Genomic DNA, 11,937 nt, shown 5'->3' with positions numbered 1-11,937 from the left:
TTATAATCCAAGAACAACACAGGTTGGAGGATGCTTGGGTTAGACACCTATCCAGTGCGTGAGCCAAAGGCCAAGTCCATGCAGCACAGGGGCGAGCCAGCTCAGAGAAGTCCATTCCAAGGGCCGGAGGTGAAAGACTCGTTTGCAGGGGTGCCCGCAGAGGTGTTCCCCACATGGCCTAACTTCCTAAAATAGACCAAGTATCTTACAGGCAGAGTGATACTGAACAACACTATCGGGAGGCAGAGAACCCCTGCTCTGAGTCCCAGCTCACTTCCTGCAGGTGCTTTGCATTCTCTGGGGCTCTGCGGAGGAGGAATGGGAACAGCTGGCTTAAAACGGGCATAGTGAAGGCCTCTGTGAAACCTCCATACGGCACAAATGAGGCAAAAAGCCCAAGATATGTTAACTTTAATCCAAGTATCGAAGGAATCGATTCTCCTGAGCTCACGGGGACCGCCGCTCGTTTCGGCAAACCTCGTAGGTAAGCTCCGAAAGTGACTAGAAAGTGTCCTCTCGTTTCTGCGTGCCGCCTTATCATTCTCATGGCCAAAGTGGTGACTCTGGGTAACGTGATGAGCTGGGAGGGTTTAGCCGCCACACGGCAGGGTAAGATCGAATACCGCCAAAGGTTGTCAAAACTACTTTTACATGGAATGTATGTCTGTAATATGGTATGGGGTGACGTGATCCAGGACAGGGTCTACGAAATGTGCACATCCGGGGGTTCGAAAGCTCAGAATAACAGACGAGATCTAGGCAACAGGGGCTTTCTCAGCTGGGCAAGGACTAGGCCTTGATTTCAATGGATCTCGTCTAGATTTCATGTTCTCATAGATATACTCATCCTCACTATTTCTTTTACTCTCAGGTTTTTTCAGTTTCAGTATCTAAAACACAAAGTTCACAATATCTTACTCGTTCCATCCTCTTCTGTTAACTCTCAGAGAAATCCATATGAAAGAAGATATTTTACTTTAAAAAAAAAAAAACCCTCACCTTCCATCTTGGAGTCAATACTGTGGATTGGCTCCAAGGCAGAAGAATGGAAAGGGCTAGGCAATGGGGGTCAAGTGACTTGCCCAGGGTCACACAGCTGGGAAGTGTCTGAGGACAGACTTGAACCTAGGACCTCCCGTCTCTAGGCCTGGCTCTCCATCCACTGAGCTACCCAGCTGCCCCATAAAACACTCAGTTCGCAATATCTTACCAATTCCCTTTTGATAGTCTATAATTCATAATAGGATTCTCTTCTGTTAATTCTCAGAGAAATCTGAAGCCATCCAGCAGCTTCACGAAGATTCCTCGTGGGTTGGACACTCAGAAAGGGGAACCAAGGACTGAGTGAAAATGGGTTACGGGTTAAGGATTAATGGAAAGAGAATATAAGGCGAGAATAAAGATACGCAGACACAGAAAGTTTTGGCATAAGGTAGACAGACATCGAGTAAGCTCTGATGGTCAAGAGCTCTCTTGCCAACTGATGTCTTGTCACTTTTATTGGGGTTACAACAGTATGGGGGGAAGGGGAGAGGCCAGTGGCCAGATACATTAACATTATGAGGTCATCATTGTAAAATGCAAACTACCAAAACCTAAAACAATAGGTAAGGCTAAGATCGGGATCCAGGGTGGATATGGCCTGAGGCATCTACTGATGTTTGCTACCTATGTTAATAGATCATTGAAGGAAAAGTGAGGAGCCTGAGATAACTGACTCTCTTCTGGGGTGTAGCCTTAGGGAAGGGCTGGGGATTTGGCAATTTGACTCAAGATTACAGAGGTCAATCATTAGCAGTAGAAGAGTTAAGTTTTTTTTTTGAATACTTCTTAAAATAATATCACAATTAATGTATACCTGGATTGCTACAATAGTACTATCTATTGCTGTTTTTATAAATTGTTTTAACTCTGAGAAGACCAAAGAAAAGCCGGGACTTTGGTCTGGACTCTGAGTCTGTTAAGGCTCAGAATCCTAACTTGATTCTTGTTGAAACTCAGCCAGCTAGCCTTTGTTATTTTTATAACTTGAAGGCAAAGTTAAGTATTATAAGGATACTATTGTTAGTTTATATAGTATAGTAAAAATTGGGGTTAGTCAGATCAGGAAGGATTAGTGTAGCCTGTGAAAACAGGAGAAGCGGTTCCTTGTGGAATGAGGGAGTTTCATTTGGGTGGAGTTAGAATCCCTTAAAGTTAGAAATCCTTTTTATCCTTGTATATTTTCAATAAATAGTTTATTTTTTTATAACAAGAGTCTCCTTATCATCCTTGCGCCTGGCCCTGAAGAGAAGTTCATTTATGAGCTTCACTTCACTTTATCATTGAAGATACTTTTGATTACATCTATCAAAAGTACCTGAACAGTTTTGCACCTTTATTTGCATAGTTTTAATCAACTTATTTTGACAGTCTCCCATTTATTTTTTATTTATTTATTTATTTATTTATTTATTTTAAACCCTTAACTTCTGTGTATTGACTTATATATAGGTGGAAGAGTGGTAAGGGTAGGCAATGGGGGTCAAGTGACTTGCCCAGGGTCACACAGCTGGGAAGTGTCTGAGGCCGGATTTGAACCCAGGACCTCCCGTCTCTAGGCCTGGCTCTCCATCCACTGAGCTACCCAGCTGCCCCTCTCCCATTTATTTTTATACCTCCTAATGTTATACTGGGAAGCACTGAAGTGATCCCGGGAGCCACCTTGCCCACCATAATGACCTCTGGCACCCATTGCCAGGCGGGCTTGCTGATTCCATTTTTAGAAAGAAAGGGCTTGCCTTCAGTACTCACCCAGAACCCCTGAAATCTGCGATTTCCATGATGTCTTTGCCCTTTTTATCTTCATGGGTATCTTCCTAGTTGAGGATTGGCCACGTGCTTTTGCCATCTCCAGCCTCAGGGTCCCCGGCAGCACCTCCAGCAGCTTGAAGGGTGAGGGTGGAGGCAGGGCCCTGCTCGGCCTCTATCTTTGGAGCTGAACCATGGGCTGAGCTGCCTGGGCCCTTAGATTAGGCAGAAAAGGAGCTGACCTCAAAAGCCCCTGCAGGTCCCGAAGCTCCCTTCTCTGACTCCAGATTCCCAGGGGACATCCTGACACGGTTACACGGTCATGTAAGACTCCCCCCAGACAGGTGAAGATCAAGTAGGGATTGGAGGGGACCAGGATGCTTTACGTTTCCCAATTTTCCAACAGCCTCTGAGCTAAGGAAGGCATTCGGTGGCGGCGTAGCAGCCACCACTGAAGTCACTGAGCAGTCGGGAAATGCAGTCCTTCGCCCCGGAAGCTGCCGTGAGCACAGTTAAGAGGCTTCACAGTCTCCCCGAAATTGGAACCATGACCGCCGGCTAGCCGCCCCGGTACAGAACGCAGCTGTCTCCTGGTCCTGGATGCTAACCGGCCCTGCTAAGGTTCCTGGGGGAAAAGTCCCTTTTCCTGGTGCCTGGGATGTCCTGCGGCCCTGCCGAGAGAGTTCCTGAATCAAAGGGAGCCACTTCCTGGCCAGGGCGGCCAGGAACGGGTCATCCCGACACGGGAGTTGCTAAGTCCTTCCGGAGAAATCTTGTGGAATTTCTGAGCCTCGTGACTCTGCTGATTTAAGCCGTCTGGCAAGGGGAGATTGGAAGGCAACGCACCAGTCAGTTCCGAGCGGCCGCCTTGTCTGTGCCCGCCCTGACCAGATGGGCTCGTTTTGGTCATTGTTTTCAATAGGGAAACTCTTGCCTTCAGTCTTGGCATCGAAATTAGGATTGATTCTCAGGCAGAAGAGTGCTCAGGGGTCAAGGGACTTACCCAGGGTCACACGCCTAGGCAGCGTCTGAGCCTAGGGCTTCTCATCTCCAGACCTGGCACTCTACCCGCCATACACCCTGGGTGCCCCTACAAGGTGTGATCTGAATGGCCCCACCCCAAGCCCTAATGCCAACAGGAGAAAATGCACCCTTCTCCCTCTGCAGAGGCACGGGCAGCAAGGCGGAGCTTGGCCCAGCCGGCCCGGCGCCCAGGACGTTGGGCACTTTTCTGTCTGTTTCTCTCCTTGGGCAAAGGGCTCCTTGGGAGGAGAGGCTGCATCAACTTGGTGATGAAGGGGAGACAAAGCCTGCCTTGGTGTTGTGGTTATGGTGGCTGAGGGCGGGCCAGGAGGCTTCCCGGCTTCCCAAGACCCCCCCCTCCCCCCCCCGTGTCTCCCCGGGGGGAGAAGATGCCCGTGTAGAGAAGGTGTGAACCCGCCTGGACGCAGCAGCCTCGAGGCCAGAGGCTCCCCCGTCCTCGATTCTCGCCTCAGAGCCCTTCCTGAGGGACTCGTGTGTCCCCCAGCTTTGGCACAAGCCCTCCTGGCAGCCAGGCTCGGGTGGCATTCTCGGGGAATGTAAGAGCCAGTGTGGGATGTGTGTGTGAGCGTGGGGGGGGGCCGCTCTGCCTGCTCAAGGCCTTCTGGAGACAGCCAGACTCTTCTGGCCTCCTCTGGGCCAAGAAAGCAAGCAGGGACGTGCTGCTGCCCTGCCTGGCTGACCTGCACTGAGCGCAGCGCCCAGCGCATGGCAGGCACTTCATAGATGGGCACCGACAGCTCGGCGGAGCCTGAAGCCCCTCCAGGTACACCCCTCCTCCTTCTCCTTCCCGGCCAATCCCAAGGGCCTTCCTTTGTGGGTCTCTCCCTGAAAGGGGGCGGAGTGGGGAAAGCTGGGGGAGGGGAGGGAGAGGAGGAGGCCCTCCCCCAAGGACCAGCCCGGGCCACAGTGGCAGGTCCCTCGAGGCCACTAGGGGGAGCCGCAGCTCCCAGAGCGGGGCCTGAAATCGGGAGGCTCCCAGGTGGCTTCTGATGGCTGCTCCCAGACCTGGGCAAACCCGCTGCCTGCCTCAGTTTTCTCACCTGTAAAGTGGGAAGATAGTAAGAACTCGAAGCCCCAGGTGTTGGGGGAGCCCGTCAGGGAAGCCCTGGAGCCATGCCGGACCCCTAGAAGGACGGATGCCTGGGGCCTTCCTTCCCTGCCCAGAGGCGCCCCAGGCTCGGCCCTGCCTTCACCCTCTTCTGCAAATGGGTCCTCCAGGGTTCCCAGCAGACATCGGGAGGGGAAGGGGGGCTGAGGGGGAGGGGGAGCCCAGGATGAGGAGGGGACGAGGGAGGGCAGAGAGAGCACAGCCGAGAGCCAGCCAAGAGGGGGCCAGAGCCCAGCGGCCGCCCCCACCCCGGCCCCAGGAAGGAGGCTCTCGGAGCCCCGGCCGTCTTGGGTGGCAGGACCCGAGCCCCAGCCTTCGCCCTCGGCAGACGGTCGGTCGCTCAGTCTGTCAACAAGCATTCCTTGTGCCCGGCTGGCTGAGGCTTCCCGGCTTGCACAGGGTCGTCCCCCATAAAGGAGGGTGGAAATCCTCAGGTCTTGCCTCTGGGCTGGTGGGGGCGGATGTGGCTGAACCCTGAATTCAGATCTCGGGCGCCCAGAGAGCCTGCTGGAGGGAGTCTGGCCTTGCCCAGACAGGACTCCGGCCTCCGTGGCCTCTCAGCTAACGTGGGAAGAACAGTGCCGAGACCCGAACTGGAGGCCGATCCGGGCCGGTCCTGCCTGTCCTGCTCCAGCATCTTGGGCTGCCCTGCAGGCCTTCCAGGCCAAACCTTTTAGAGATGGAGTGCCGGCCCGGCCCACCCCCCAGGACTGGGCTCCTCCCCCACGAAGGGCTGGGTACACCCTAACCCCACACAGGGGAGGGAGGAAGCCCTCCCACTGGCTGCTGGGCAGAGGGGCAGGGAGGAGGGGTGCCAAGGGGGAGGGGAGCAGCTCCACCTTTCTAGTGAGAGCTGGGGGGGGGGGCAGCCACCTGCCCAGAGAGAGCTCTGCGTGCCGTCTTTGGCACCCGTGCCGTAGGTTCGCCATCGTGGCCCTAGGAGAAAATACAAAGGCCTCCACCCTGGGACTCCCCTTTGAAGGCTCTCCATTGAGGCTGGACTCTTGGCTGGCCTGAGCCTCCCTCCCTGTGTTCCCAGGGCCTGCCCTGCCTGGGCTCAGTTTCCCCAGTTGTAAGATGAGGCAGGAGGCTCATGACCTCATGGGTGCTGCCTCTCACACTGCCGGAGCCCAGATGGCCCTCCCAGCCCTAAAGCGCAGCAGAGATGCCAGGCTGGGGAGAGGGTGAGGGGGCCCTGAGAGCAGGGGCAGTGTGATCCTGTGGGGACGCCCTCCGGGGGCCCAGCCTCCAGGACTGTGCCCATCCTCATCCAAGGGCCCCCCCAGAGTCAGCATTGACCAAAGCTTGTGGGGTCAGAGCTAATGGAGGTTTCAGAGGCCACTGCCCCTCATTTTACAGATGAGGGAAACTGAGGCACGGAGGGAGACAATGTTTGAATGTGGGGGAAGGAGGTAGTGGTCACCCCGCTGTGCCCTGGGATGGCTATCGGTGGGGCCCGGCCTTTTCCTTGGACCTCAAGTCCAGTCAGCTGCCCACAGTGGCGCAAACAGTCCTCTGTTCACTCACACCAGCCCCCGGCCAGGTGGGCCTCTCTTTGCCTCCTGCCTGCACCATTAGGCCAGGCTCCCTCCTGTCCAGCCCGGCCCCTGGGCAGTGCCCAATGGGCCTTCCTGGGGCCCGGGTGTGACCATGCCGCCCTCCAATCCCCAACCTGGGCTTTCCCAGCAGACCTGTGGCCCGGCTGCCTCCTCTCAGGCAGGGCTTCATTCGAGCCTGACCACTGGGCTTCCTTTCCCTCCCTCCCCCCTCCCCACTCCCTCCTGATGAAAGCAATCCGGCCCTCCTCGGCTGTCCCGGAGCCCTGCCAGGCCTCGCTGGCCTCTGGAGTCGGCCCCTGCCCGGCCGGGGTGCCGCTGAGATGCCCTCCCTGCCTCTGGCCCCATCCAGGAGAGAATGGAGGCCCATTTTGGCCTCTGGCCCGCTGCCACGTCCCCCGGTTCTGCCTCCTGGGGCCCCAAAGGACGAGCAAGGCTCCTCCCGGTTCCCCCTCCTCCTTCGGGGAAGTCCTCCTGGCTGCTCCCCTGGGCCCCCCTTTCCCTTCTGCTGATCTGTGCCCTTGGGGTAGCCCCAGGAGAATGGAAGGAGTGGGAAGTAGGGGGCCAGGGGGGAGATTCTCCAGGGGGGCCCTCGCTGTCCTAGGCAGACTCCTGGCTCTAGCCTGGGCTGGGGTGAGCCCCATGGTAGAGGGGGAGCAGGCGGTGGGCTTCTGGTCCCTGCTTGCCTTCTCGGGAACCCCCTCCCGCTCCCCCACACTCCCTCCACCCAGGAGGGAGCAGCGCAGGTCACGACCCCAAACAGGCCACCAGAGGCTCTCCTTTCCGCAGCGGCCTGGCCAGGCTCTCTGGGCTGCCTCGGATCAGATTTCAGAGCGGCGAGGCCGGACACTTTTACGGCCCATTCTTCTTCTTCCCCAAGAATAATATTCTCCAGGTGGCTCGAGGGCCCCCGGCAGCAGCCCTCAAGGCTCCCCCCCTCCCCCCCAGGACCCGGCACCCAGGAGGCCAGGGCGGCCATCCATCTTCCTGTCCGAGAGCCGGCGGGCCCCCGGGTCAGCCACCAGCCTCCTCTCCAGCCCAGATCGATTTCAATGGAAAGCCAGCCGGCCCGGAGCAGGGCCATCGATCACTGGATCAGAGAGCCCGCCGAGGTCATCTCCTGGCACCCCTCGGTGGAGAAGAGGAAGAGGAAGAGGGGGGCTGGCGGGGGCAGGGGGAGCTCCAACATGCCCCACCCCCGGGCCGTCAGGGGGCTCCAACGTGCCCCACTGGCCTGGGCCCAGCCGACCCACTCCAAGGGGCAGGAGGACCCGAGTTCCAATCCGACCTCAGACACGACCAGCTGTGTGCCCCTGGGCCAAGGCACGCCACCTGGTAAGCCTGTTTCCTTGTGTGTAAAATGAGCCGGGAAAGGACGTGGAGGACAACCCGTGGGGAGTCACGAAGAGCCAGGCATGATGGGAAGGACTGAAGGACGAGCCTTCCTGAATCCGGGCCTTGCTCTCTGGTGCCCGGTGCCCACCCCCCACCTTGTGAGAGGAGGCTCTGGGCTAGGCACAGCCCATCTAGCTCCCAGCGGGCACCGCGTTCCCTTCCTCTCTGCGGCACGTTTGCCCTCCTGACCCTTCTGCTGCTTAGCCACAGCCTCCGCCGGGCTGGGCACACAGGGTGGGCGAGCCCACAGCGGCTCTCCGGCCCAGAGTCCCTCCCGTCCTAGCTCGGCCGGCGGTCCTGCTTCTTGTCAGGGAAGGCAGAAGCTCCTCCACCCGGTCACGTCTGTCCTGCCGACCCTGAGCCAAGGGCCGATCCTGGCTCTAGCTCGGAGCTCCCTCTTCTCCCCTCCAGAATCCTGCCCACCCCACCGCTGCCCAACCTTTGCTTCCCTGGCCAGCCCCAGGTCATCAGGCCTCTGGCACTCACCCCCCCATGCGGGGTCTGAGAGGCTCCCTCAGGCCCTGCCAAAGCCCCTTCTTCCCCCCACACGAGGCCCCTTTTCCTTCCCTAATCCTGCCTGTACTTCCAGCTTTGCTGGGGGAAGGTACCAAGAGGCGAGGAGGACCAAGCTGGATAAGAAGGGCATTGTGGGGGTGACACCTGACACCAGGTCGAAAGTTGGAGGGAGGCAGGGGGAGAAATCACCCCGACACTCACAAGGGCTCTTGCTCTCTGCCCAAACCAGAGCCATTCAGGTGAGGGATGTAAGGAGGGGGGGGTCTGATTCTCATTAGAGTGGGGCACAGGCTTTGAGGTAGAAAAGGGGGTGATGGCTCTCTCCTGGATTTGGGGGAGAGATCTGGCGAGTCTGATGAGGGCGGTGTGCATGGTCCTGTCCAAAGATGGGAGGAATCCTGAAGCTCAAAAGGGAGCTCCTGGTAGTGGTGGGGTGGGGAACAAGATTATACTGGGGGCCCAGCCAGGAAGATGAGCATGAGAAGGGGCCCACCTACACTGCAGGAAGGTGAATGGGGTCCCACATTCCCAAGTGGTGAGGTCAAGTCAACACACACAAGAGAGGATAGTGAGCTGGCCTGCCTTTCCCCCTGCCCCCCCCCAGTTTGGATGGTTGGCGAAGAGCCGGCCAGCCATGCCACACCAACCCACCTTCTCTCTCTGACAGTATTAGTGACCCAAAAGGTGAAGGGAATGCCTGGAAAGAGGGTGAACCTGACCTGAAATCTGGGTGTGGAGTTGGCCAGTGTTAGTCTAGCTCAGGGGTTCCCAAACTTTTTTGGCCTCCCACCCACTTTCCAGAAAAAATGACTTGGCGCCCCGACACATACTATCACCGCCCCCTTAGTTATTCCCCGCCCCCAAAGGCACCTGCAGCCATCACCGCCCCCCTGAATCGCTGCAGCACCCACCAGGGGGCAGTGGCACCCACTTTGGGAGTTACTGGGCTAGCTCTTAATCTCTCCATGAGGGAGAACTGCAAATTAGACAATGATCCACTTGGATAAACTCAGAAGCCCCTTCCCTTCTTATCCCACAGGGCCCAAAGCACTGGCCTCTCCAGACACACATAGAGCCAGAGTGTCACAGGCAGCACCCAGGCAGAGGGCAGGTTCTCGTTTCTATTGCCACCCTCTCCCCGCCCCCAGGTTAGCGTCTTTGCTCCCCAGCTCCGTCCTCCCCCGGGGCCCACACAGACACAAGGACACGGGAGAAAAGGGCCCAAGTTAGACTTTTACTTCAACTGCCTGCCATTGCAGGCATGAGGGAGAAGGCAAAGGGCTTGATGGGGGGGGAGGGGGCCTCGAGGTGCCAGCCTCACATCCTAAATGGGACTCCCCGGGGCGAGTTCCCCCAAAGCCCGGGCAGCTTCCTTCCTGCTCTCGGGGCCGAGCCTGGAGGGGCATCCTAACTAGAGGCAGGGACCCTGAGGGAATGCCCTCAGCCCCAGGCAGTCCAGAACAAGGGGGAGTGTGAGGCGAAGCCCAGCCATCCTGAAGGACCAAGGCAGTGAGGCCCAAGGCCTGGAGGCCAGGGAGGCTCCCTCTCCCTCTGACCTCTTCCCCAAAAGCCTGAGGACCCAGACCAAAAGAGCAGCAGCTTTGGTCCTGGCCTGCTGGGGGAGGGGGGCCAGTGGGGATGGGGGGGCCTGAGACCTAGAAGCCTCAGACTAGAGCAGAAGTGGCAGAAGAGGGCAGGGGGGCTCCGAGGCCCTCAGAAGGGGGCGCTGGGCATCGTTGGGGCGGAGGGACGACGGCTTCTCTGGGCCGTGTTCTCAACATTCTTCTGCAGCGAGTCCCTCCGACCCCAGCGGACAGGCAAGGGGTGGCGAGGCCCCCACCAACAGGTGGTCAGCGGGCCTTGGCGAATCCCACGCGGTCGTTGTCCCGATCAAACATAGTGTAGTACCGGCCGATAAAGACGTCGCCCAGAATCCAGAGGGGACCCCCAGGGGGAGGGATGTCCATACCCATGAAGCCACTCAGGCAGATGGTCTGCCCAGCTTGTTTCATCTGGGGAAGGGGTCACAGGCGTCACCGAGGGGCACCCGGCTGGCCTAACCAGGCCCTGAGCCAAACGCAGCCTAAGGGAGGCTGCCCGGCCCCCTCCCAACCATCCCCCGTTTATCCTGCTTGGCCTGGCAGCTCCTCACAGGCAGGGCCCATCTTGGGTCCTTTCCTATCCCTAGCACCGGCCGGGGCACCGCTGGAGCCAAGAAACGTTTCCCCACCAACTGGCTGCCCTGGCTCAGGAAATCGCGGAGGGCCCCAGGCCAGGCCCAGGAAGGAGGCCCGGCCCGAGGCCTCAGCCACCCCCAGACCCCCATGGGACTGTCCAACACAAAGGCAGAACCTCCCGGCGGGTCCCCTCGTCCCACCCCTCTCTTTGTCTGTCTGAGGAATGGGCTTTGGAAGTCTGCCGGCCATCTCCAGCCAGAAAGCTCCCCCAGGCCGGCAGCGGCCACTGACCTTGAGGACGTACTGCTCGCCCGTCAGCTCGAAGTTCTTGCCCCCCAGCAGGAACGAGACGACCGGGAGGCTGGTCACCTTCTCGCAGGGGAACATGTACTGTCGAGAGACGGGGGCGCAGAGTTGCGGTCACAGGCCGGAACCGTCGGGGTCTGGGGCCCTGCCCGGCTGCCCTCCCCTTCCTCGGCCAGGCTGCCCTGCCCAGGGCCCTCTCACCTCCCCCTGGATCAGAGGCGTAGCGCCCAGGGTCTTGTGCAGGATCTTGATCTCTTCGACAGGGCCGGTGATGAGGGAGGTGCCCGTGTCCACGATGGCCTCACAGCCGCCCTTGCACAGGGTCAGGTCTTCCTTCACATTCACCCTGGACAAAGGCGTCAAGGGTGGGCTTTCTCCCCTCCCACCACAGCAGGGGCAGCTCTGAGGGGCTACGGGAGGCCGAGGGATGGCGGGATGTGGGGGACCCAGCGAGCAGCCCCCTCCCAGGCTCCCGGAGGAGCCTCCCAAGTCCACCCCAGGGCTCGGCCACGGGAGAGGGTGCAGGGGTACCCGGGGAGGTGTGGGGGGGTCCCTCCCCACCTTCCTGCCTCTGGCCCAGCACTCACGCGTCCATGTGCACTTGCCAGTAGGCCTTTCTCGTGACGTTGAGGTAGGTGAATTCCCCCTCGTAGTACTTGGGGTCCGTCCCCCCGAACATCAGCTCCCCCCCAGGCTGAGCAGTGGGGTCCCTGCACGGGGAACGGGAAGGAGCAGGCCTTAGCCAGCCACACACGTTGGGGGAGGGCGGGCCCCCTCCCAGCCCCTTCCCCAGGGGGCCCAAAAAGGTCTCCAGACTCTCCTGAGGCCCCGCCGCCTCCACCCACTTTAGTGCTGGTGGGGCTAAAAGGAGGACCCCTGGCGGGCCCAGAGAGCCCGAGCTGAAGGGCCAGAGATGCCGGCCCTGCCTCACGGGGGGCCCAGGGCCCGGCGCCCGCTCCGGAGAACGAGGCCGGGGAGCCCCCAGGAGCTGCCACCAGCCCCAGAGGAGGGCGGCAGATGCACCACCATCATGGGAACAGGAAGA

At 59.1% G+C, this 11,937-nt stretch overlaps 1 protein-coding gene across 1 annotated transcript in view; it reads right to left on the bottom strand.

The window, feature by feature from the left end:
• Nucleotides 1-9,622: 9,622 nt before the first annotated feature.
• LOC123252850 (collagen alpha-1(I) chain-like) overlaps nt 9,623-11,937 on the bottom strand; it is a 3,326-nt gene continuing 1,011 nt past the window's right edge. Inside the window, exons 2-5 of the mRNA XM_044682084.1 lie at nt 11,480-11,880; nt 11,094-11,238; nt 10,878-10,976; nt 9,623-10,421 (exon numbers count right to left, since the gene is read on the bottom strand). Coding sequence (XP_044538019.1) covers nt 10,260-10,421; nt 10,878-10,976; nt 11,094-11,238; nt 11,480-11,880 — 807 coding nt within the window. The 3' untranslated portion in view covers nt 9,623-10,259. The remainder of the gene's footprint in view (nt 10,422-10,877; nt 10,977-11,093; nt 11,239-11,479; nt 11,881-11,937) is intronic.

This window comes from Gracilinanus agilis, chromosome 6, assembly GCF_016433145.1.
Source record: "Gracilinanus agilis isolate LMUSP501 chromosome 6, AgileGrace, whole genome shotgun sequence".
Lineage (NCBI taxonomy): Eukaryota > Metazoa > Chordata > Mammalia > Didelphimorphia > Didelphidae > Gracilinanus > Gracilinanus agilis.
This window is presented reverse-complemented; position numbering and strand designations above follow the sequence as displayed.